The 27306-nt window shown below is 44.2% G+C and overlaps 1 protein-coding gene across 1 annotated transcript in view; it reads right to left on the minus strand.

Moving 5' to 3' along the window:
* Positions 1–27306, minus strand: part of myo1d (myosin 1D) — a 140290-nt gene that overhangs the window by 48602 nt on the left and 64382 nt on the right. Inside the window, exons 14-16 of the mRNA XM_079492911.1 lie at positions 26728–26860; positions 26238–26404; positions 19870–20077 (exon numbers count right to left, since the gene is read on the minus strand). Of these exons, the coding sequence (XP_079349037.1) occupies positions 19870–20077; positions 26238–26404; positions 26728–26860 (508 nt within the window). The remainder of the gene's footprint in view (positions 1–19869; positions 20078–26237; positions 26405–26727; positions 26861–27306) is intronic.

A 27306-nucleotide genomic window follows, 5' to 3' on the forward strand; every position in this document is an offset into this window, starting at 1 on the left:
TCGTCTAAGTTTTAGTCGACAAAATCAACACTGCTGAAGAGCACATGATACTGTATGTACAAATTCAAATACATACTGCCTGTAAACAAACCTCAGCTGAGTGGCTAATCAGACATGCTAAAATATGAATAATACATACTAGTGGGACCCCAGGGAGTCATAACTCCTGCTGTGCTCTCACTAAAACCATCACCATATGCTCCCCATTCACGGGGGCGCGTGCACACGCACACGCACACGCACACACACACACACGCACACACACACACACACACACACACACACACACACACACACACACACACACACACACACACACACACACACACACACAAAGCCCTATTATCAGCAGCGACAGGGGTAGTGATGGGTCTGAGTGAGAACACACACACACTGTACATGCACCCCGTATAGAAGATAATCTTTTTTTATTCATATTTTCTCTCAATCTCCTGGCTGTCGCGGATAACCCGAGGCCTCTGGGTAATGGAAGAGGCTTTAATGACGGCCCTGCTACTAATGGAGCTTTGACTGATGTGACCAGGGGGTCCCCGCCGTGCTAAGAATAGACCTGTGGACACAACACAGCCACTTTGGATGGATGGATGGATGGGGTGGGTGACCTCAGCTCCTTGAAACCTGGACTACAATTCCCATAATGCTTTGGTGCACTGCTCCTCCTTGTGGATAGGGGGAGGGCTGTCTTACTGAGACAACATGTAGTCCAGGAATCAAGGACACTGCTAAAATCTAAAATATCTAAAACCACATATTACACACATAAAGACCCCGGGAAAGTGTTCTAAAACTTCTAAACGTCATTAACATTTTTGCAAAAATGGTAAATGGTGCATTTATATAGCGCCTTTATCCAAGGCGCTTTACATAGATTGTGCATTACATTCACCCATTCACACACACATTCATACACCGATTGCGGCGGAAGCCATGCAAGGTACCAACCAGCACATCGGGAGCAATTTGGGGTTCAGTGTCTTGCCCAAGGACACTTCGACATGTAGCCAGGAGGAGCCGGGATTCGAACCGCCGACCCATGGATCATTGGACGACCTGCTCTACCTCTTGAGCCACAGTCGCCCCTAAAAAGAGTGAAGTGTCCCTTTAAGAGACCTGTGTCACTTCTGTTGTAGCCTGGCTTGCACTATAGTCAAGCCTTCGTCCTGGAGGGCAGAATACTGTAATGCTCTGTAATCATGGGCAGCATGAATATTTAATGTGTCAGAAAGTAGGGGTGACATTTGCATCTTGAGCTTGGAGGAGGGTTTTCCTCCTGTGTAATTGGCAGAACAGTAGATTAGGCATAGACCATTGAACATGGGAGTATCAGATTAATTCACTTTTTTTCTTTATTTTACAGATGATAATATTTTATCAACTGCTAGAAGACTCTTCTAAGACGCTGATGTATCTCCTGCAGTACAAAACAGACAATTTTCAATATCAGAGACAATAAAATCAGCCAATAAGGATGTTTTATTTTTTCAGGGGTGCTAGCCCCTCCTATATTCAGCTATAGTGTAGATTTTTGTCGTAACACAAACATTAAATCCCATTGACAATGAATTTAGAATTTACGTCATATGTGTCCGAGCAAATCGAAATGTTACGTCATGAATATTGGTATTGGGCATTGTGTGTGTGTGTGTGTGTGTGCGTGCGTGCGTGCGTGCGTGCGTGCGTGCGTGCGTGCGTGCGTGCGTGCGTGCGTGCGTGCACATATGGTATAACTGGTTACATGTTTCTGCACTGCTGATCTGATTAAAGGTCATGAGGACTCAAACAGGTCCCAGAAGGAAGTGATAAACCCTTTAAATCCCAATGTTTGAAACCTGATTCTAAGACACCTGGTAGAAAGAAGATAAAAGTGTCTGATATTCAATATGATCCAAATGTTCTATATGCCCTGAACGATTTAACTGTTGTTATTGCGTTTATGCAACAATCTTTGCCCAATTTCAGACTTCAGTCAAAGTCAGAGAGGAGACTTAGCTTAAATGTTTAGCCAATACAAATTCAGGAGATTATTATTATGAACCATTAGGGCATTTATTATATTATATTTCATTCCAGGTCTGGTTCTTCCAGACCTAAAAGAAAAATGCTCCGGGTCCTGCTTGATTTCATCAAATAATGGACTGACAGTACTGGCTTTGAACATCTGACGGAACTCAGGTGTGATACTGAAGATATTCCCACATACACAAATCCCATGAGGGAACCACCATCTTAAAGGAAAGGGAGAAAGAGAACTGGGCACCTGAGACTGATCACCTAGGGGTATAGCTCTAGATTTCGTTTTTTTTGGGGGGGGGGGGGGGGGGGGTTATACCCAGAGAAACTAAACTGTGTAGCGCAGTGGTTCCCAAACTGTTTAGCCCAAATGAGTGAAAATAGCTCACAAACTAGCGTTGTGAGATTGTAGATCGGTAGATGGTAATGTTTTTTGAAAATAATAATAATAATAATAATTAAATACAAAATGTAGGAAACAAAAAATAAAGGGACCCATAAAAATTGGTCAGCAACCCAGTGTTTGCGAAACAGTAGTGTAGAGCAGCGGTTCCCAAACCTTTTTGGCCATGCACCCCCTAGCTGACAACCCCCCCCCCCCCCCCCCCCCCCCCCCCTCGTTTTTATCCACATAATTCCACATAATTATATGAACCTGAATATGGCATAATATATGAAGAATAGACTATATTCTGCATACTGTAGGACTAGTAGCATGCCAAAGTTTGTGCTATTGCCATTGAGAATGCATTGGGCGTTTAAGTTAAATAACTCAGAAACTACAAATCATTTCAAAGTAAAAAGTTCCAGCATTTGTCTCCACAGTAAGCTGAATTATAAAATGTGTGAATGGAGTTTATAGGTGAAAGTGATTTTTTGACGTGCCATAGAGCTGCCATTGAGCCCCATTATACATTTCTCAAATTTGAAAGCACTATATTTCTAAAACTATGACACATTTCAAAGATTCCTTTTCAGGCAAACATGTCCACCGTAAGATGAACCTAAATAGGTTTGAATGGGGTTTATAGGTGTAAGTATGTAGGACTAGCAGCATGCCAAAGTTTGTGATATTGCCATTGAGAATGCATTGGGCGTTTAAGTTAAATACGGGGGGGACATATTTTGACAGCAGAAACTGCCTGTCATAATTTCTCCCCCCTCACTATTCCAAAGCCCCCCCAGGTACATTATATATTTAAACTATTTTCAGCAATGGTACACTTATTTTTTCAGTGGGTAGATCTTGTTGAGCTGGTCATTTTGAAAGTAGATCTCACGTCATAAATGTGTGGGCACCCCTGATGTAGGACTAGTAGCATGCCAAAGTCTGTGCTATTGCCATTGAGAATGCATTGGGCGTTTAAGTTAAATAACTCAGAAACTACAAATCATTTCAAAGTAAAAAGTTCCAGCATTTGTCTCCACAGTAAGCTGAATTATAAAATGTGTGAATGGAGTTTCTAGGTGAAAGTGATTTTTTGACGTGCCATAGAGCTGCCATTGAGCCCCATTATACATTTCTCAAATTTGAAAGCACTATATTTCTAAAACTATGACACATTTCAAAGATTCCTTTTCAGGCAAACATGTCCACCGTAAGATGAACCTAAATAGGTTTGAATGGGGTTTCTAGGTGTAAGTATGTAGGACTAGCAGCATGCCAAAGTTTGTGATATTGCCATTGAGAATGCATTGGGCGTTTAAGTTAAATAACTCCGAAACTACAAATCATTTCAAAGTAAAAAGTTCCAGCATGTGTCTCCACAGTAAGATGAATTATAAAAAGTGTGAATGGAGTTTCTAGGTGAAAGTGCTTTTTTGACGTGCCAATATCTGCTATTGAGCCCCATTATACATTTCTCAAATTTGAAAGCACTATATATTTCTAAAACTATGAAACATTTCAAAGATTCCATTTCAGGCAAACATGTCCACCGTAAATAGGTTTGAATGGGGTTTCTAGGTGTAAGTAAGACTAGCAGCATGCCAAAGTTTGTGCTATTGCCATTGAGAATGCATTGGGCGTTTAAGTTAAATAACTCAGAAACTACAAATCATTTCAAAGTAAAATGTTCCAGCATGTGTCTCCACAGTAAGCTGAATTATAAAAAGTGTGAATGGAGTTTATAGGTGCTTTTTTGACGTGCCAATATCTGCCATTGAGCCCCATTGTGAATTTCTCAAATTTTAAAGCACTATATTTCTAAAACTATGAAACATTTCAAAGATTTATTTTCAGGCAAACATGTCCACCGTAAGATGAACCTAAATACAGTATATTGGCATAATATATTAATATATTTAAAATGAAACCATAGCACCACCATTAGCCTTTTCATGTCGCGCACCCCCTAGAAGGCGCTCATGCACCACAAGGGGTGCACGCACCACAGCACCCCCTAGAAGGTGCTCATGCACCACAAGGGGTGCACGCACCACAGTTTGGGAACCACTGGTAGAGCATTTCTGATGTGAAATGTCAGTTGTGAACAATGTAGTGGTATAGCGCTGGCTCCAGTGCTGTGCTCGTGTAATTTAATGATCCAGTTCAAAGCACAGAACCCGCAGGGCAGGGGCATGTCCGGTGAGCTCTCTGACACAGTGCTGGTCTCCTCCTCCACAGGCCCAGTCACACTGAGATCAATGTAGGACCAACAGGCCCAGTCACACTGAGATCAATGTAGGACCACCAGGTGACCAGCCAGACAGACAGCAATCTAAGCCGTAAGACCGTTTAGACATGCAAAATGCCCAATGGTACAGGTATCGTCTCAGAATAGGAATGCTTATTTAACCTCTTATCCCATTTTGGGCGGGAACCCCTTTTGGTGTTTTAACTAAGCATTATGTTATGCTTTAGCTATTAAAAAATAGCAGATCTACAAGCTCATATACTTGTAGATCTGCTATTTTTGAGAAATCGTACCCAACACAAACAACACAAACAATATTTTGGACCAAACAAATAATTAGAAAGAAGAAAAAAACGGCAGGTTACAACACTTTTTTTGTTGTTTTTCTTCTTTGTAATTATTTGTTTGATCCAAAATATTGTTTGTGTTGTCATGAGTTGTCACGACTCGAGTTGGCTTTGTCCGCGGCGTAACCGTCTTTAAATAAATACTTTAAGAAATGTCTATGGGAAAAATGCATTGGGTTTCATTTCCTGGTCCAGGGTAGGAGGCGGGACTGCGACGCTCTATAGTGTGTCTATATAATGAAACTATGCGTATACACAGTATACAGTATGCATAGTTTCATTATATAGACAGGCAGAGAGACAGCGAGTGCATTTTCCGGCAACGGCATGAGCCGCGGAACACCCGCGGCAGGCGGTAGTGTTTCACTTGGCAGGACACTCTAACCCAAACCCTAACCCTAACCGCAAGCACAGCGAAACGCATGTCGGACCAACGCACTGCCGCAGAAGCGAGCGCCGTCCCCCCTCCGGTACCGCCACGGTTGTTAGCGGCACCCCCCCCGGCAGCTGCCGGAGAATGCACTCGCTCCTTCTGGATATTCCACTGTTAGACGGATGTTAGGTTCTTAGCTTACAGTACGTATGATTCTTGATGACTATTTGTATCTACAGTGTATTTGATGTATTACCATGCATTGTTCTTGCTTACTGTAAATCACTCTGGATTGAGATGCCTAAATTGTAAATGGTGGGGTGATTGTGACAGACTAGTAAAATGGTAAATGGTAAATGGTGCATTTATATAGCGTCTTTATCCAAGGCGCTTTACAAAGATTGTGCATTACATTCACCCATTCACACATACATTCATACACCGATTGCGGCGGAAACCATGCAAGGTACCAACCAGCACATCGGGAGCAATTTGGGGTTCAGTGTCTTGCCCAAGGACACTTCGACATGTAGACAGGAGGAGCCGGGATTCGAACCGCCGACCCGTGGATCATTGGACGACCTGCTCTACCTCTTGAGCCACAGTCGCCCAGTACTAGTACTTTCGGATGTGCAAAACACTGCGAAAAAACGCACCAGTGTGCAACCACCTTCGGACTGTGTAACATGCGTCCACACAGTGCATTATTCCACTGACAAATCTTATTCCTTATTAGTATGGTTCCTGCTATACATTGAAGCTGAGGTTTGTTGACAACAGTCAAAGAAGGGGGCACCTGCTGCTTGGTCCATGGCCAATGGAGACAGAGAGGACAGATGAGGATGACTCATTGTTGTTTTCACACAGCCTCCTCCGAATCAAATCCAAGTGATTTATTTTGTATATCTCGTTGCCCTCCGAGTGCTATTGATAGCTACTCAGGGGGACGCAAACCGCGCTTTCGATCCGCCGTGATTGCTCTTCTAAGAGATTGGCCCCCGCTTCCGCTCAAGTGTTCCGACCGATGACCTGGCTCTCCGTGATGCCACGGGTGCCTCATTCATAATGGATGAAGTGGAACAAGCGAGGGACCAATACATATTCATTGGTCTAATCAACCCTCCAGGATAACATGGCTATTAAGGCACACACAGTGAAATCCGGAGTGTTTAAGAGTTACAAAAGGAGTTACGAAAGGAGTTACAAAAGGATGTGTCTCGTCTCGAGAGTATAGAAAAAATAAATTAGCAGTGATTGGACTTGGATTGGAGGAGTCTTAGCATTAACTAGGCTAAAACATAGAGTCAAATACATTCAAATTAATTTTGGATGATCTAGAGCGCTCACGTTCAAGGAGGTTTTAGAAGCAGGCATTCATATGAGGTGATGGAGTCAGGGAGATCACATGAGTGGAAGGGCTTGAATTAAGTAGACATTTTCATGACAATGTGACTGCCTTTCAGTTGCCTTCACCGTTTTCCTCGAGCAATTGTCCATAATTTGAGTGCAAAAAACAAAACAGTGTTTTACACGTGTAGGCTAATTTCCATAATTTCTACCTTTATTTTTAGATGATTCATGATTCTCCAATTCATTGCTTTGTTGTTGGAATGAGTCATCCATTTACTGAAAATACTTTCTTGATTTTGTCAAGGGTCAGTCGCGGTCATAAAAATGCTTGTGAACGTTAGATTGCTGAATGCTATTCTGGCTTGTAGACAATGTAGTCCATCAGCCAAACGTTACTTTATTATTAATGTCTTGTTCAAAGTGACCTTCATTCCTGCAGCTCGCAGGTAATTAGTAATTGCATCAGAGCCTGACTGATACTGGAGTTTTGGGGACAATGCCAAAACTGATGTTAGGGAATAACAAATTCTGACCCAAAACGGCCAGTGCACAGAATGAGTACAATTCACTTGGAATGTAATATAGTAAGACGCCTGAGGGCAATAACTAATAGAAAAAAACACAGAACAATTTTTAAATTATCCTTTTCTGCATTATATTCCATCCAAAATTATAATAATCGTCAAATCGTCACATATCAAACAACAACTGGTTATGGATACATCAGTCTGGCTCTAAATTGCATGAGAAGAAAAGTCTAATTCACTGAATCGACTAATTTCCAATAAGCAGCAATGAGGGCAAATTTACATAGATCACCTCAAGTGGGATCTAATCAGCAGCAAAGATCTTTGACTTTGAATCAGAACTCATACAGTATTTGCTAAATACTTTGGCAACTGGGTTAATAAACCTACTACCGGTATAATACAGTAAGTGCACATTGTTGTTGTGTACTCACAATTTATATGTCCAAAAAGAGTTGGGGGGGACGGAGGGAGTGGGTGGGAGAGGATGAGAAAGCTAACTGTATCTGTACATGTTTGTATGGTCTATTCTATTGTGTACTGTCAAGACACGTATCAGCCTGCGTGGACCCCCATTTGAAGAGATATGCCAGGGACCCCCATTTGAAGAGATATGCCAGGGACCCCCATAAGAGAACATTTTTTATTACGATTTTCAACCCGTTTAATTTCAAGGATCCCCAGTTTGACATGCAACAGTCTATGGACCCCCATTTAATGGCATTTCTATCTCTGGGAACCCCAATTTATATTGCAAAATCAATGTTAATTTAACTCTGAGAGTGTACAAATGGTTTTGTACACTCTCAGAGTTACAGACCCAAAAGGGTCCATTTGGTTACAAACTGTCATGTAGCTGGGGACCCCCTAGAACTCCCTCAAGGACTCCCTCGGGAACCACTGGTCTATTGTGTAACTGTACTGTATGTAATGTTTTATCTGTGCATAGGACCCCCTCATAGGACCCCCTCTGTATGTAATGTTTTATCTGTGCATAGGACCCCCTCACAGGACCCCCTCTGTATGTAATGTTTTATCTGTGCATAGGACCCCCTCATAGGACCCCCTCTGTATGTAATGTTTTATCTGTGCATAGGACCCCCTCATTAGGACCCCCTCTGTATGTAATGTTTTATCTGTGCATAGGACCCCCTCATAGGACCCCCTCTGTATGTAATGTTTTATCTGTGCATAGGACCCCCTCATAGGACCCCCTCTGTATGTAATGTTTTATCTGTGCATAGGACCCCCTCATAGGACCCCCTCTGTATGTAATGTTTTATCTGTGCATAGGACCCCCTCTGTATGTAATGTTTTATCTGTGCATAGGACCCCCTCATAGGACCCCCTCTGAAAATGAGATGCTGCATCTCAAGGGGCTATCCTAATCCTCTCAATACAATTCTGACCAAAATTCTGTTTTTCCTGTAGTAGTATATCCAAAAAACAGATTTAAACACAAACCCCCTTATAATCTGCAAAGCAAATACTATTTGATCCAGTTGTGCCTGGAAGTTGAACTGCATATCTAAGATCTCATGTAATGAACTAAACATTACTGCAGGGTGAAGGAAAGGAGATGAGATCAGAGAAAAGCCAATAATAGCACAAGCAATAATGCTGAAAGAATCTCTGTACGCACGGATGCACACACACACACGCTCACCCACACCCAACACGCACGCACATGCACACACACACACACACGCACACACACACACACGCACACACACACACACACACACGCACACACACACACACACACACACACACACACACACACACACACACACACACACACAGTCCCATTCCACACAGTATGTCCAGACAGACATACGAGTGACATACAGTACAGTGAATTAGCCTGGTAAGCAGAGACCGCAATGCCGAAACCCTCCCATGGGAATACAAGAGCAGCCCAAAGCACAAAATGTCGGCTTGTTGAGAGGCGCCACCCCTCCTATGCCCAGTTTTGTGTATGCGTGTGTACCCCATAGGGATGATTTGATTGGCTGAGCACCCCATAGCGATGATTTGATTGGCTGAGCACCCCATAGCAATGATACAATAGGGACTCAATCTCCCATACTTTGCACGCCGGCGCGACGGACCTTTTTGCGATGACGTCATCAAAACGCGTCTCGTATCCCATTCTGTCTGGTGGATGACTTAAAACTGATTAAAAACGTGGATTAAACAATGACAACATAACTCGGGCAACTCGCGAATCGCAGGGAAAGTGTTCTACAATGAATTAACTCGGGCAACTCGTGGATAGTAGTCAAAGTGTTAACCTTGAGGATTACCCTTGAGGATTACCCTTGATGACTTGAGGATAAAAAGGACTTGAGGATAAGTGAGGACGCCAATTGTGATTGTGATGATGTATGATGACGAGAGCCCCTCACTTCACATGGGTGTGTTTTTTACCTGCAGCAGCAGTGTGTGTCAGCATTGATGTGGCATACAGTCATACTCATATTTAAATGGCTCGCCTGTTGTGAGAATGGCCTGTGATTGATCTGTAGAAATGCGTGGCTGACTACAAACACTGATTCAATCAGTGCACTGTGATGTGTTGTGAGCTTGTAGATCTAGGGCCTAGGAAAAATACATTTGTCTTAATATTTTGGCATTGATTATATAACTATTAGTATTTATTCCTATTTAAACTATAGTCTTTGTGTGGATGTGTGCACATGCATTGAGCCTGTCAGAAATCACAGCCTATTTTAGTGGTAGATCATGGCTTACAATTGGGAATAAAATGGGCTCTTGGGCTTGAAAAGGTTGGTTACCACTGGCTATATAGGCTATATTTTCATGTGATACTTCATAACAACCGTATCCAAGCAAAGTATATTGTTGCTGTTTGGTGGAAACCTTGTATGTCCAATACTGTTCCTTTTCTATTATTAATTAAAAATTAATAGTGAAAATTGTTGATCTACAAGCTCAACGAGTGTTGCATTTTCCACAACTTTTGTGTAACACCATTATATGGTGAAGTAGGGCATTAAATAAATAAAAACAAAACATTAAGGTGGAAACATGGAGAATGAGATACAAGTTTTATCCCTGGCGGCAACGACACAGATTATCTTTCTCTTTTTTGATCCCATATTTTCAGATTGACAGCTCAGTGAGAAGATCCTTATATCCACGCGTGCCACGAGCCACCGTGACCGGGCCTCGCGTCACGCATGGATATAAGGCACGCGAGAGCTTTGTTTATCTACGGCACAAATCATCAATTAGCATGCAAATGATGGGAGGGGGGGTCAGAGGTTGAACGTAAAAGCGCAGAAAGCAACACTGAATCAGATATAAGCTCAGACATCATCTGGCTCTCCATTGCCTTAGGAGACTCATTAGGATGTTTGGCAGACAGAATCTGGGGGAAGGAGTGTGGAATTTTATGTGTGTGTGTATGTGTGTGTGTACATGCACGTTTGCCCATATGCGCGCGCACGCCCACCACGGCCCATGCTCATACATAAACACACCCTAACTACGTTCCGATAGTTAAACGGGGATGCAGACAGGCTGATAAGGTGGTGGTGGTGGTTAAGCGTATAGTGCTACGACACTCGGGGGACGTTGGATAAATCAGGCCAATAACAAGACCCCATGTTGGGTCAGGCACACTCCTCCTGGCCAATAAAGCCATCTGATGATCCTTTTAGAGACCGTGCCCATCATGGAGCCTCCGCTCAGCGCGCTCCAGGGCTCCAGGATTTACGAGCTCATCAAAGCCAGATTGGGGATCTCTCGCCTCGACAAAGTGGGACAGATTGCCGTGGCTTTATTCGGGGGGCGGTCGGGCTGGCTTTGAAATGCATGCTGGGTATTAAAAGCCTCCACAAATCACACACACATGCCAGGACAAAAGGGAAGGAAGGGTTTGCGTTTGGGACAGCTCTACAGGGCTTCGGGTCGAGGTGCTGAGCAACAAAGCAGGACACACCCGGACAGGGGCCATTATTGGCTACTGAATGTCTTCACCTAGGAGGGAGGAGTTTTTGCTTAGCAGTTAAGAGAATGAACATGCGATGAACAACCCCAACAAGCCCACAAATCAACATTCCATTCGGTGTTGATTTCGTCGACTAAAACTAAGACAAACATGTCCGTCGACTACCTTTTTCCACTGATGAAAACTAAATGGAAACTAAATTAAAACTAAGCTATGATGACTAAAACTAAGAGTAAATGTACTGACAATTTCGTCAACAAATAAAAACTAGACTAAAATGTTAGGAAGAGACCATGTGGACAAGAGATCCAGTATAAGTCCTCTAACACTTGCATGCTGAAATTAGCCGATTTACAAGTTCACAACGTGTCGCACTGCTACACATTGTGAGCTTGTAGATCTGCTATTTTCAGTAATATAAGTGTAAAATCCGTCATTACGACTATAGACTAACACGAAACTAGACTAACACTGAAACATCCCAGGTGACAAAAATGTGACTAAAACTAAACGAAAACTATTCAAGAGACTAAAACTAAAATCAAAATTTGCTGTCAAAAACAACACTGAATTCCATTCCAACACGAGCAGACAGACACACAGGCTGGTGTGAGGCCTTGACACACTTCACTGCAATCCTGTGCTGCCTGAGCGGCTGAATTTCCCCCTCCTCCAGGGTATGCCGGGGATGTGGTGACATGCCTGATACGCAGGGTGGGTGAGGGGAGGCAGTAATCACGCCGACTGTGTGTGACACAATTCTGTAAGGCCGCCGCGTGCTGTGACCGCAGGCTCTCGCAGGGGACAGTGGGTCGAGGCACGGCCCAGCGGTTATTAGCATAAATCAATACACTGTAGTGCCGGTGGTCTGCGGCACGACGCCAGTTGACATTACTACGCTTAACCCATTTAGACCTAAAATGTCTTCTGAATCATGAGTTTTCTGAAAAACCTATGTTTCTATGTCAGTGGTGCTCAAACTATTTCATGTCAAGGACCCCAAAAATTATATGAATTTGTCCTCCGACTCCTATCTGAAAATATGTTGTCCCCCCCCAGAAGCAAAGATTTGAGTTAAAAATGTTCGCTCTGAAAGAATATACATTATATTCCAAATTTGTGCCACATTTTTACGATTTTTCAAAAATAGCAGATCTACAAGCTTGTACCGCACTTGTAGATCTGCTATTTTTCAATAGCTAAAGTATAACATAATGCTAAAAACACCATAGGGGTTCCCGCCCAGAATGGGTTAAGGGCTGTAACTGCTGACGACACCCTGACACTTCCTCCGCCCAGGATTCCAGCACGTAATCTTTGACTCATTTCAAAAGCGTGTCTCGAGGGTACTGTACTGGGATGATGTGAAGCGTACAGGCATATGATGATATAACCTAATTAAAAGGCGCGTATTGAATATGGCCTCTAGATCGCACATCCATCAATTAGATGCGATAGGGATAATAGATTGGGCGAGTATTGCTTAATTTATGTGACGGTTCACAGCACATTGCTTCGCAACATGGTTGTGAGGTTGTGAGTCGGCTATTTGTGGCACACAAAACTGTCGCACAACAAAGTGAAAACCCTGGCTTATTGTTGCTGGTCAGCAATTGAATGGACAGAGCAGAGACCCTTCCCGTTACTACAAAGAAATCAGGATCAAACACACACACATCAATTTAAACACGGTCATAGGACTTGGAGATTGTAACACAAGATTTTACTGCGCATCAATGAATAACATCTCTTGATTTCCGGTTTAACAATAAAAACCAATGAGATCACTATCCATCCGTAACAGCAAGCAATCAAAGACAGAGAGGGTGGTTCCGTGAGAGTCTCAGAGACAGAGGGTGGTTCCGTGAGGAGTCTCAGATACAGAGAGGGTGGTTCCGTGAGGAGTCTCAGATACAGAGAGGGTGGTTCTGTGAGGAGTCTCAGATACAGAGAGGGTGGTTCCGTGAGGAGTCTCAGATACAGAGAGGGTGGTTCCGTGAGGAGTCTCAGAGACAGAGAGGGTGGTTCCGTGAGGAGTCTCAGAGACAGAGAGGGTGGTTCCGTGAGGAGTCTCAGAGACAGAGAGGGTGGTTCCGTGAGGAGTCTCAGAATGGCAAGTGAAGGTCAAATGGGAGGAAAGCGGTGCACCATCCATGGCTCCGAGCCATACTGTACCTCGGTTGCCATGGAGAGAGAGCCCTGTGGATTGAGTCTGTGGTAGAACTGTTGACTTAAGGGGGGATATACTTAGGTTATGGGCTGGCATTGTTTCAACACTGAGATCAAAAGGAAAACAGAAGCTGCAGTTTCTCTCTAAGGAACACAAATATTTTTTCTGAAGTCCCAGACTAAACGCATTGAGTTTGTATTAAACATGAAAGAATGTGATGTTGGACATGGATAACTAGACTTGACTTGAGGACCATTAAAATTGGGAAATTGTTACACAACAGAAGGTGAAGGTGAATATTCAAATGGAATTGGTGCAAATTGAGTGAAATGAGGAAAACATATTGGCCTCAAAGGTAGGGCTTTGAATACAAAAGTGCAGTGCACAATCAAAGTTGACAAATGCATTTTTCATAATAAAAACTGTCCACAGACACAGACTTTCTCAACTTTTAAAAACAGCCGCGATGCCAAAATCAAATAAACTTCTCTCCGTAGATTCAACGTAGCACAGGTGACACTACTGAGGTGCTGTCTGGCAGTCGGGGAGTCGAACGGTAACTAACACATCTTGACGGGTTCAGCAGAGATCAGAGGCTTAGGGCTCCTGTCTCTGCCCAGTTCTGGCAGGAGACGGATCACTTCTGGATGGCTGGGCAGCCAGACAGATAGACAGGAGGCAAGCCTGCTCTCTAGCCCAGCACTAAATCTGCAAGAAATGGCAGGGACCAAATAGGGGACAATTCATTATTAATACCACTTCCAAAACAACGATTATTTATCCGGTAGGTTGTCATGATCAAACAGCTCTTTACTTGTCTTCTACCCTTTGCAGTTAAGGTAGCTCGGGCGATCGCAACCCTTAATTGGTCCTGCAGTGTGAAAATACCGTATAGTGTTCTCTATGCCTGATAAAAGCTTTAGACAGGGATGCATCGAGACCATGCGATGGGTTGAGAAGCGCCCATAATACACAGGGGACATTTTCCTCCCCGTCACTGTCCCAGCTCTGTAGCACTGAGGACAGACTCTGTGACGGGAACGGCTTCAATTGATGAAATATTCATTTAAGACATTGAGAGGCAGTCGGGGGAGGGGTGATGTATAATGTATGGCATCTGCGTTCGTGTCTTTCAACTCTTCCCTAGGTTATGATGATTGGGGGAATTGCTGTTGCTTCTGTATTCCAATTGACAGGCTGTTGTTGATGCTGCTATATTCCTAGAGCCACTATATGCATGCTGTTCTTGATGCTGCTATATTCCTAGAGCCACTATATGCATGCATGCTGTTCTTGATGCTGCTGTATTTCCAACGCAGTTATATGCATGCTATTGTTGACACTGCTGTATAGACTAGACTAGTATAGTCTGATGTAATGTACATCCTACCTGTGTTGCGAATTCCCCCCCATTCTGAATTCCCATGTAAATTGTGACAGTTTCAGTTGGTGCTTGGTTCTTGGTTCTTGAGAGTTCTTTACATGTCTTTACAGGTTCACTTTCTAGTGTCCGACATTTTGTTTTTAATCTGACATTGTAGCTACTAGACTTAAGCCTGATTTTGGTAAAACAAACTGTGGTTTATTTTTTTGCCTTTTGTGAACTTCTGTGCCTTTTGGATTTTTGCTTTTGTTTTATCTTCTGCATCTGAGTCTCCACCCGTTCCATTTTTGATCCTGACAGTTCTGACCTCACAACACTCCATATTTGGGCATGTCTGACACAGAACTCCATAAGCTGGCCTGTTCCGACATCCCAACACTCCATATTTGGGCATGGCTGACACAGAACTCCATATATAGGAATAAAGGGACACAGAGACACACATACAGAAATCTGACATCATTCTGACGTCGGGCATAAAAGGGACACAGCCATAATATCTGGGTGGGGCATTCATTTCAACTTGCATCGTTCCAAGTAGGCCAGTGCCCAACGGGCACCGCCGTAGAGGCCCCACGGGCACCTCTCTAGTTACAGAAAAGGGCTGTTTTACTTTCACTTTCAACACAGAGCGACAGACTGACTGCTGCTTGTAGGATTGGCTGTGATTGGCCAGTAGTCACACACCCCCCACCCAGCTGGGTTGAAGACGCAGAGGTAAGGTGAGTGACGTATGACGGCCAGAAAGCACAGGCGTGAACGGCAGTTCTGCATACTCCGCGCATACGTCACGGACTATGACTTGGGCACCTGAATTGGCGCACATTATTGTGCCCGTTCCATCCATGGGCACAAAATTGTGGCCGTGGAATTCTCGGACATGTAATACCCAGATGTATAGGCCATGCCACACACACAGTGGGGTAGAAAGCAGTCGTCGACATAGGGAGACAGGTCGTATATAATGTGTAAAGCGTGAAGGTTGACGGAGCTGGAGAGCTGCCACGGGGGGGAAAACAGAGCGTAACCTAGAGAACCGGAACGCCCCCGGATGAGACAGATGAGCTGAGACTGAACGAGGAGAAGGATGGAGAGAAAGACGGCATGAAATGGAACTGCAAACGAGATCTCCGTCACGTCTCTCCCCCCCGTCACCACCCACCCACACCATCCCACCCACCTCCTCCTCCCATCTTCTTATCAGCCCCTTCCTGCACCTCCTCAAAAGAAGCAGACGTTACACTCATTTACGGGGGTAATAAAGGGGGGCTGGGTAGGAGTTGGGGGGGGGGGTGCGGAGAGAAAAGCACACAGCGTTCCCTTCTTGCAGCCATGGGGAAGAGTGGAAGCTTTTTTAATTCGACAGTAGCGCTACGAGGGGCCACTTATCCCTGTAGGGAAGCGAGTTCAGAAAGTGACTGAATGTTCCTTCTCCTTGTTTGATGAGACACAGTGATAGTATTATGAACCGCACAGGGCTAACAGTGGGGTGGCAACGTGTGTGTCTGGGCCCCCTGGCAGAAGCACTGACACCCCTGGCAACAGGGGCCCCTGGCTGGCATAAGGCAGGATGGTGTGCCAGGTGCTGATAAGGGGATTGTTTAGCACCAACTGACACGGATGTGTGCGCGTGTGCGTGTGTGTGTGTGTGTGTGTGAGGGATAGGGAGACAAATATGGACTCCATTATTGATTGTGTGTGCATTTGTGTGCATGCGTATGTGGTCGTGCACGTGTCTGTGTGTGAGAGACTGCTGTTCCGCACTGTTTCTCATACTGTATGCTATGCCCTGCCGGGTGTGCCTGTTCACAGCACTGACATGCTGGGGGCGACTGTGGCTCAGGAGGTAGAGTAGGTCGTCCAATGATCCATGGGTCGGCGGTTCGAATCCCGGTTCCTCCTGTCTACATGTCGAAGTGTCCTTGGGCAAGACACTGAACCCCAAATTGCTCCCGATGTGCTGGTTGGTACCTTGCATGGCTTCCGCCGCAATCGGTGTATTAATGTGTGTGTGAATGGGTGAATGTAATGCACAATCTATGTAAAGCGCCTTGGATAAAGGCGCTATATAAATGCACCATTTACCATTTACATTGACAGAGGTCAAGATTAAATGAGCCTTCCAGAAGGCCTCCAATTCTAAACATTCTCATGGCCAGTGATGTTAGCTTCGGTATAGGGAGAGCTGTGATTCACTCTGGGCTTTCTGCTTGGTTTTCAAAGACAGGCCGTATTCGGACTGGAGATGCTAGAGTTAGATAGGATTTCCCTATGGGGAGAACACGAGTCGAGCATGTCTGCTGGGACGGCCCACACAAGGCCATGTTGATCAATATGGAGAGGTCAGCTAATCAATCCCCATGCTGTAGACGTGAATTCGGCAGCGTAACATTTCATGTCTGGGAGCCGCAGACTGCAGCCATTCCCCGGGGAGAGAGATGGCTGAATGGCTTGAGGAAATCTGCTCATATGCATTTAATGTAATAACAAGTTGGGGAAAACGTATGCGTCTGTCATATTATGAACTCGCTCCTTGCACGGCTAGCAAGTGCACGAGACACAGTAGTACTAACCCTTTGGGCGGCTGTGGCTCAGGAGGTATAGCAGGTCGTCCAATGATCCTGGGTCGGCGGTTCGATCCCGGCTCCTCTGTCCACATGTCGAAGTGTCCTTGGGCAAAACACTGAGCCCTACATTGCCTCCAATGAGTTGGTCGGTGTGAGCTTGCCACCATTGGTGTGTGAATGTGGGAAGTGAGGACGCTGGCGTCGACTGTTCGCGCTTCACCTCCCAATGTATGAATGAATGAACCATTGTAAAGCGCTTTGAGCGCTATAAAAATGCAATTCATTATTATTATCATTACATGGCACCATCTTCTGCCTCCTGGATTATAGGAAACACGCACACGTGCACAGAAACACATTCATGCTGTTGACAGATTGGCGGTTTTCCATATTTGATCCTCCTAGCCGTGAGTCAGGGGAGACAGCTGGCAGCATCCTACTGATTTGCACAGGGAGCTGGTGTGGTGTTCCATTGTTACACAAACCCGTCCTCCCATCCGTCAAGCAGTTAGATCAGGTTTAGCTCTGCAGGCTTATCCGACATGTGTCACAGGAGCGCAACGTGATCACTGACCAAAGGTGTGATGATGAGTTCACTTACTAACTATGCTGAGAGATGTGGTGAGTTCAATAGTCGTACAATTCACGACACATGCAAAAAATCAATGACATATCGGTCCTGCAGCAATGATGCATGAGCACATTGTGTTCTCTGCTTCAATATCATCAAACTGTCAAAATGATAGAGGAGCTTATCCTGTATAGGGACAGTACCCATGGCTAATGGTCGATACAGAACCTCATTTTGGAAATGTGGGTATGAATGCATTTTATACTTGATCAAATCAGGCATGATAAATCAAGATTATATTAAGATATATATATATATAGAGAGAGAGAGAGAGAGAGAGAGAGAGAGAGAGAGAGAGAGAGAGAGAGAGAGAGAGAGAGAGAGAGAGAGAGAGAGAGAGAGAGAGAGAGAGAGAGAGAGAGAGAGAGAGAGAGAGAGAGAGAGAGAGAGAGAGAGAGAGAGAGAGAGAGAGAGAGAGAGAGAGAGAGAGAGAGAGAGAGAGAGAGAGAGAGAGAGAGAGAGAGAGAGAGAGAGAGAGAGAGAGAGAGACACGCCATGGACTTTCACAAAAAATCCCCAAAGTAGTAGATACTACTACTTTGGGGATTTTTTTTATAGGGCTTAAAAGATTAAGATTACAGAAACTCCTGTCAAAACGATCTTGTATCTATCCAACCTTCCAAGCTACCAGTCTTGGATGTTGTGCCCTTTTCACTGCCAAAACTAGGGTACCAGCATCTCTTCAACTTCCAACTCCAAAAATACCGTAATCCTCATGTTTAAATGATTGTGCTGAATAACACAGGACTTTTCACATGTATTCTGCTGACTTGTTCAATTCCTCAGGGCAATTTATATTCAGAACAAGAGCTGGTTAATGAGAATGTGACTAGGGCTTTGCAACTATGATAATCAGCCAAATCAGGTCACAAAATAATATTCTCTAACTGTGACTAACAGGAATATTTGGGACCGAGTGATGTTTTTCATTATCACCCTCAGAATGTCATTTATTTCTACTCAGTCTCTCATAGGAGGGCTGTGAGCAGTTCAGAAACCCGTCCACCAGTGACATCATCGTTAGGCAGATTTTTTAAACATTATATATATAATATATATATATATATATATATAATCATCGTAGGAACGATGGCTTCCATTATCGAATTGCAACTTTTCAGGAATAGAAAGCCTGCAGTTTCTATTAGGTTCCTCAGGTTGGCAGAGGAAATGTAGCGCCCAGGATTACATTAGATAATTGAAACAAAAATGGGTTGCAAAATCGTGGGATAAAACAAAAAATAAAAAAAGACATACGGAGTGTGTTAACACATCTGAGTGTGTACCAATAATGCACCATCTCAGGACCATTTTTCCAGTTTCAGAGTTAAATTAACAGTTTAGCTTTTGTATCGTCATCCATTACACAGGCCGTAGGACTAAAGAGCCGGCAGACCGGTGGTGAAAAATGAAGTACAATTAGTACAAACTAAAGTACTGAATCTCGTATCCAAACATTGTTCTTTTACTGCACTACATTTATTAGAAAACTTTAGTTACTTTTTTAGATTGAATATTATTACAAAACATACACTATACCACTTCAACCCTTTAGACATTTCGGCCAATTGAAAATGGCCGATCTACAAGCTCACAATGTGTGGCATCGCGACGCATTGTGAGCTTGTAGATCGGCTATTTTCTAAATATTTGTATATATTTGAAAACTTTGTACTTTTACTCAAAAACATTTTGAATTACGGACTTTTACTTGTAACGGAGTAGTTCTACATTGCAGTATTGATACTTTTACTTAAGTAAATAATTTGAGTACTTTTCCCACCACTGACGGCAGGCCAGACAAGGCCACTTTCTAAACAGTTGAAGTGTGTGAGTTACATAACGCACATGTCATATCTGACTGCGGGGGTGCTCACCTTCTGGAGGAAGAGGACTATCCTTTGGACCATGTCAGTGCGCTGCTCCTCGAGGCTGAAGAGCGTGCGCGGCGTGCGGATGAAGACCTTCGTCTTGCCGTAGGCCGCATCGTTGTCGAAGCCGCAGCCCTGCATGAGCCTCTTCACCGCGTCCTTGTCCGACGGCAGGTCGTGATTGGGCCACGTGAACTCCGAGATCATCTTATACCTGGGGGGGTGGGTGGGGGCAGGGTGTACGTTGGTTACATAAGGAAGGGAGTATGACACAAGCTATTGCTAACATGATACATGCGTGCCATTGCAAATTAAATTATTTCTCGCAAACAACCAAAATACAAGACAATAAAAGGACAAGTTAAAAGGACAAGTTCAGGCCAACTGAAAAGTGTAATGTAGCATCACATGAAGCCTAAATCAGGCTGCACTCTATACCAGCACGAGGAAAAGGACAAGTGGTCAAACTAGATCCCGGTGGTGGAGGGGTAAAGTTCCTCCCCAACACCATGGAGACAGTAGTCTTGCGTGGCCAGACTGTTGCCTCCTGCGATTTTAAAATGTTCATACAATCTGTAGCACGGTAGCCAGGCCCAGCCAGGCAGCGTGAGTTCTGGTCTAGAGGGGCGGGTTCCGCTGGGATCACGGCGGTGGATCCTATTGGTTCAACGATCTGAGATATTATGTTCCCGTTCCGACAGGGGAATGCGGTCTCTCTCTGACGCTGAAACAGTGACTGCTACATAGGTTGTTCGGGACACCTGTTCAGTGCTGAGCGGAACTGGGAAGAATAGCGTGTTCAAAAAGCAGGTGGCTTCGGCACATCCAGTTCTTTGCTGGTGCTGGACAAAAGGTAGATACATACAGAGAAGGAGTGGTCCGCACACAGCCTTTGCTCCAACAGTGTTTATTTTGTTAAAACACTATTTCAATCAGGACAAGACGTTTCGGCCGTGAACGGCCTTCATCAGGTGATAGTAATCAGTATATGATAACCTCCCTTATACAATAGTCGTCACGTCACGTGACTGATGTTAACAACAGGGCAGACCACTTCCAAACCCCGCAGAGTGATATAGTTTCAAACCTGCTGGTATTTAGCTTGTTACAGACTGTTTTTGTTTTTTTAATATTGTTAAATGTTTTTAAATATTTTAATACATTTAAGATTTCGCTATTTTTCATTTTTAAGAATAGCGTGTTCCTCATGCCCACTTCTCATAGTCAGGTGAAATGAAGTGGCTGGTGACACCATGCGTATCAGAGGAGACACGTGGCTGACTACACATTACGACCAATGGACTAATACATATGGGGGGAATTGGCCACATGACTAAAGAATAAGGACACCAATTACTGTTTAATGCTATTGAGATACTCTCACAGGAGTAGTACTTGGTGACAGAAGGACATAAAAAAAGATCCAACTAGATACCCCAGAGGACAGAAAACCTTTTACATGGTTCAGTAAAGGTACATCATTTATTTAAAACCTAGTTTCTCTGTGGTAGTGAGTATGTTCTGTTCCATTTCACACCACTTAAGGAGAACAGAAGTACTGTACAGTATAATATGGTCTGGTACAGACTAAACTGAACTCTACTAATTTATATGACAGTACACTGCTGCGCTGCTTTGACCTTTCTTTGAAAGTGCTTTTCTTATGCATTAGCATTAACTGTAAAAGTTATTGGTAGTGCATGTCACATTATCTGTCACCAAGAGATTTTAAAATCTTGTTATGTCAAAGCATATAGAGCAGCAACCATGTAATTTGTCGGTATAAGATCTATTTAATTCCTATAATAGCAGCGTTTGCATTGGCACAGGTCAGGTTATTTGCTGCTATAATATAAGTGCTTGTCAATATTTATTAGGGCTGTTGGCCTCAGTGACTCCTATAGGGCTCAGAGAAGGAGAGACTTATTATGGTCCCAGACACTACAATATATCTCGAGAACTAATAGTCTCGAGAACTACAAACAAAAATGTCTATTTAAACAAAAACAACTTGAAGAAAAGGGTTAATCCAGGACAGCAGTGGTGCACTCCTCCTGCCAAGGCAAAGACAGAGAGTCATCTCCCATAAAGCCTTTCAACAGGATCTAATGCCTGTCATTTCGCCGTCACCCCCAACTGCGAGGGACTGCCAGGGACTGCCAGGGCGCGCTAGTGACACACTAAGTTCAGATACAAGATCGATGTGCGTACGACAGGGACGGTTTCAGATCAGTTGTTAGCGTATTACACAAACAAAAAAACAAACATTCATTAGTCATTACCTAATCTACTACCACCCTAATGTACTCTAACGGAATGAAACAGCTGGAAGTACAAGCAAGGCCAAGATGGAGACGAGGTGTGCATGTGTGTTCATGAGCGCCTAACATATTGTGTGCATCCTCTGTGTGTGTGTGTGTGTGTGTGTGTGTGTGTGTGTGTGCGTGTGTGTGTGTGTGTGTGTGTGAGAGAGCGAGTGAGCGAGTGAGCGAGCGAGCGAGCGAGCGAGCGTGCGTGCGTGCGTGCGTGCGTGCGTGCGTGCGTGCGTGCGTGCGTGCGTCCACACATTTGTTTGTACATTTGAATAATTACATGAGGGACAGCTGAGCTTAGCCAGACATACCTTATGATTCTGTTATTTATATCAAGTCCTAATTATGGGCCATTGGTCTGAGAGCTCATGTGCCCAATGTTCGATGTAAACATAATATACAAAATATCCTCCTGTTGGACTTCAAATATTATAACATGCTTCTATCCTAGAACGACTGCCGTCAAACATGCCTATGATGTTAAGAGCGTATATATGCTTTTATGCCTTTGCGGTAGCGTGCGTGAGAGGACTGTTCCGGATCTTGTCCGATGTTGAATGACTTGGTGCAGTGACATCAGCACTATCGCATCGCTCCCTCTCGTCCTCTGCAGGGAAACACGAGGCGACGTGTGATTGTGTGATTGTGCGTGTGCGTGTGCATGTGTGTGTGTGTGCCATGTGTCACTGAGAGGGGGCATACATCATTTGCCATACCCTACAGATTATCTGTGGTCTCGTCTCCACATTCAAATATGCTGCACACAGTGCACAGACCCCCTCCCAATTCATTACAACTCAGCCAGTGTGTTGCATGGCTGTTACTGGCCAAGGGCAGAGGACGTGAATCCTCCAGAGAAAACCAATCATCCGTGAAGTTGAAATGTTCCTGACATCTCTGACTCACTACAGAGGAAGAGGAGACTTCCGTGCATCCTGTTCAGACGAAACAAAAGCCTCCGCAAAGCCAACTGAACACAGTGGCTTAGGCCACCAAGTCACTGTGTTGTGTGTTACATATTCAACCAGGAATATTGACTGAGATCATATGCATGGACTCGGCTTGAAGGCAGTACTTGCATTTGGATGAATTATTCACACTCACACCTGGAGCTGTGTGGCTCCACCATGATGTTACTGGCCACTGAGCAAAAACCTCTGCTGAAGCTGGTGGGAGTTCAGGGTCTTGCTTAAAGTCAAGGGCACATGCCTGTTTTGGTCATCATGTCATTATATTATTACTTTTTCCCCCAACATCGAAAATAACAGAAGTAAAATACGCATTGCGATGTGCCGCATTGTGAGTTTCTTGATCAGTTAGTTTGCGGTAAAACGAAGAATACAGGGCTTCAGCGGTAAAATATAAGTTGTGAACGGAGGGGAGAGGTGCAACTCTCTCCCTCAGAGCCCCCCAGCCAAATGGGAGAATCAAACTGGTGGTCTTTCCATCACATCACAAGCCTGTTTCTCTAACCTCCAGTCTCCCTCGATTGTGCGCCGCAGTTTAATAATCCCGCCATCTTGTTTGGCTGTGTGGCTGATCTATGCAGGAGAAATCTATATTTCCATTATGTTGACAAATGTAATTCCATCCACTGGGGAAATAAATACCCAGTCTAAAGCTGGCGTGTGCTGAAACATAATAAATAGAAACAATAGTGTGAATAAATTTACACCATCTGACCCCAGTTATTTTTCTTCAACTTGGAGTCTCAAATATGTTTTAACCATGAACACAGCTCGACTGGAATTGGCATATTTACGTATGTATGTGAAGTGTGATGCTGCTGCTTTTGAAAGGGGTTGAATAATCAGTGCATCATTAGCTCTGAACAGATGGGTGTGTGATGCTCCTAATAACGACAGCACTCTGGGAATGCAGTGCACGTTCATCATAGATAAGTCCAACGGAGACCAGGGTGAGAATCTATATGCAGACTCAGAATGGCATTAGAGATAATATCAGCGTACAGTAAACTTACAGTAAGTCACTTCAGATTTGCGCTAGGGAGTCGAGCTAGCTTCTTTTTTTTGTCCAATTATTCATTATGAGTTACGGAATTGCGGCTTGAGTACTTGATGTGTACAGATACCGTTCAATTGAATATATAACACAGTCACACAACTGTGTTAACAGCCGTGATAAGCTGCTTCTTCACTGCAATAATACAAATTCCATGCCGTCACTCACAACCTAGCCTCGGAAACCCAGACGTTTTTATTTCCAGGGAGAAACGCAAACTTTGATCACTCTCTGCTGATTTCTGATCGTCTGCACCTTTGTTAAATTGACGCACACACGTACACACACACACACACACACACACACACTCCTCTCTCTCTGTCGGTCTAATGAATTAGTCTCATGTCGCGCAGCTGCGTCTAGATTCTCCCGGCGGATCCTGCCGGGAGCTGCCTATGCCATAGAAAGCATAGGTGGACCCCAGGCTACTCACAACCCTGTATGCATGATTTTAGACAGGGATTACAGGCCTACAGACATACACACAGAGACTTGATGCATTTATAGTTAGATAAGATAGAATTCAAATTTAGAATGTGGGTCCTCGCGACTCTCAAGGAGCACATGGCCTGTGCACTCAATTTTAAGTAAACGTTTGGGATTTGTGTTTCATGTACGAGAGGCCTCTTGCTGCTTCTACTACTAAATCACAATAAATAAATGATGAACTGCGAACACATACAGTAGGCTGTAGCCAGCCTTCCCTTTCACATGCCACGTGGCTTCTTCTCTCATGAATATCATTATGTATTCGTTGTTGTCCACGTCATGGCATTATCTTAACTTATTCAAAGGGCTAAGGTCTCCAGGTTGGTGACAGGCTGCTGCAGTGGTTCCCAAACGTTTCAGCTCAAGACCCAAAAGAGAGATTAGATGTTTGCCCGGGACACAAACTAGTGAAAATAGCAGATCTACAAGCTCAGCGTTGCGAGCTTGTACTGTATATCGGCTATTTTCACTACATCTTTTTTTTCCTTTTTTTTTAGATTTGTTTTTGGCTTTTTAGCCTTTATTGATAGACAGGAAAGTGGGAGAGAGAGAAGGGGATTGACACGGAGCAAAGGTCTTCATGAACGGGACTCGAACACGTGACGTGCTGTCAGGCCAAAGCCTATATGTGGCATGCGTATTTTTTATTCATGGAATTTCTTAGATGTGTTTGTATGTTTGTTTTAAAATGTACAAAATATATATAACTTTTTTTTGGGGGGTTGTTGAAAATCTTTTGAAATACTTTTATTTATTTATTTTGTAGGAAAAAAAAGTTCTGTCGGTAGGCTACTGTACCTCTGTAGGTACAGTAGCAGGGGTAAGTCTGTCGGTAGGCTACTGTACCTCTGTAGGTACAGTAGCAGGGGTAGGTCTGTCGGTAGGCTACTGTACCTCTGTAGGTACAGTAGCAGGGGTAAGTCTGTCGGTAGGCTACTGTACCTCTGTAGGTACAGTAGCAGGGGTAGGTCTGTCGGTAGGCTACTGTACCTCTGTAGGTACAGTAGCAGGGGTAAGTCTGTCGGTAGGCTACTGTACCTCTGTAGGTACAGTAGCAGGGGTAGGTCTGTCGGTAGGCTACTGTACCTCTGTAGGTACAGTAGCAGGGGTAAGTCTGTCGGTAGGCTACTGTACCTCTGTAGGTACAGTAGCAGGGGTAAGTCTGTCGGTAGGCTACTGTACCTCTGTAGGTACAGTAGCAGGGGTAGGTCTGTCGGTAGGCTACTGTACCTCTGTAGGTATAGTAGCCGGGGTAAGTCTGTCGGTAGGCTACTGTACCTCTGTAGGAAGCAGGGGTAGGTCTGTCGGTAGGCTACTGTACCTCTGCAGGAAGCAGGGGTAGGTCTGTCGGTAGGCTACTGTACCTCTGTAGGTACAATAGCAGGGGTAAGTCTGTCGGTAGGCTACTGTACCTCTGTAGGTACAATAGCAGGGGTAAGTCTGTCGGTAGGCTACTGTACCTCTGTAGGAAGCAGGGGTAGGTCTGTCGGTAGGCTACTGTACCTCTGTAGGTACAGTAGCAGGGGTAAGTCTGTCGGTAGGCTACTGTACCTCTGCAGGAAGCGGGGGTAGGTCTGTCGGTAGGCGTATCCGGCGCGACGGACCCGGACATTCTCCAGCAGCCCCAGGTATTCCACCTGGTGTCGGCAGCGCTCATGCTCAAACAGGAGGGGAGACTTGACGTCATTGGGTTTGATGCAGCGAACGTAGTAGGGTTCCTACAACAGGACAACACAGTTTGATGCAGCGGACGTAGTAGGGTTCCTACAACAGGACAACACAGTTGTCAAAAAACGATAACTAACTGAAACAGTATTGTTACTTACTCTGACCATTCTTAATCGTGCACACGATAAATTACCCAACACACAAAAAAAACTAAAACTAAGTGTAAGTGTAAAATAAAAATGAATAAAAACTAGCAAACCCGCTCTAAAAACGAATTAAAACTAACTGAATTAGAAAAAGAAAAAAAAAAAGTATAATTTTGGAATGAAAACCTGACAAAAAGGCATCACAGCTGAATTCGCAGTCCCCTCACCTTGCAAGCCAGGTTCTCCACCAACAAGATCATGGAGTTCTTGAAGAGGGTGCCGGCAGTCAGGGGACGCTTGGTGACCTCAGTGATGCTCAGCTTGCCTTCCGGCCACATTGCCTTCAGCACAGTGTTGGAACTGGACAGGAACAAGAGCACACGCAACATTAAAAGTCCATAGACTTGGCTGTGCCATATTCCGTAAAAGTGCTCTAAACAAACATTTAAAAAGTACTGTAGACTTAGTAGCTGCCATATATGACCCCTCGAAAACTCATGAAGAATATCATTCAGTTGTTGAAGAGACTGGAGAATGTCACGGTGTTTAAATAAACTAGAACACTGTATAATCGCAATAGCTCTGTTTGCCTGGCAAATTTCAAACACTTTATCCATGTTCTACGGGTTCTATGGGGAACATAGAACCCGGGGAACATAGGGATGACCCCCTTTTGAACAAGGCATCAGTGTAAGCACCAAGATTGATTTCCTCCAATTCCAATGGGTCTACAATTGTGAATGCATGAAACCAACTTCATGCGCCAACTTTAACTTGTCCAAAACCTTATGAGATGTGCTGAACTC

The sequence above is a fragment of the Electrona antarctica genome (genome assembly GCF_951216825.1).
Source record: "Electrona antarctica genome assembly, chromosome: 22".
Taxonomy (NCBI): Eukaryota; Metazoa; Chordata; class Actinopteri; order Myctophiformes; family Myctophidae; genus Electrona; species Electrona antarctica.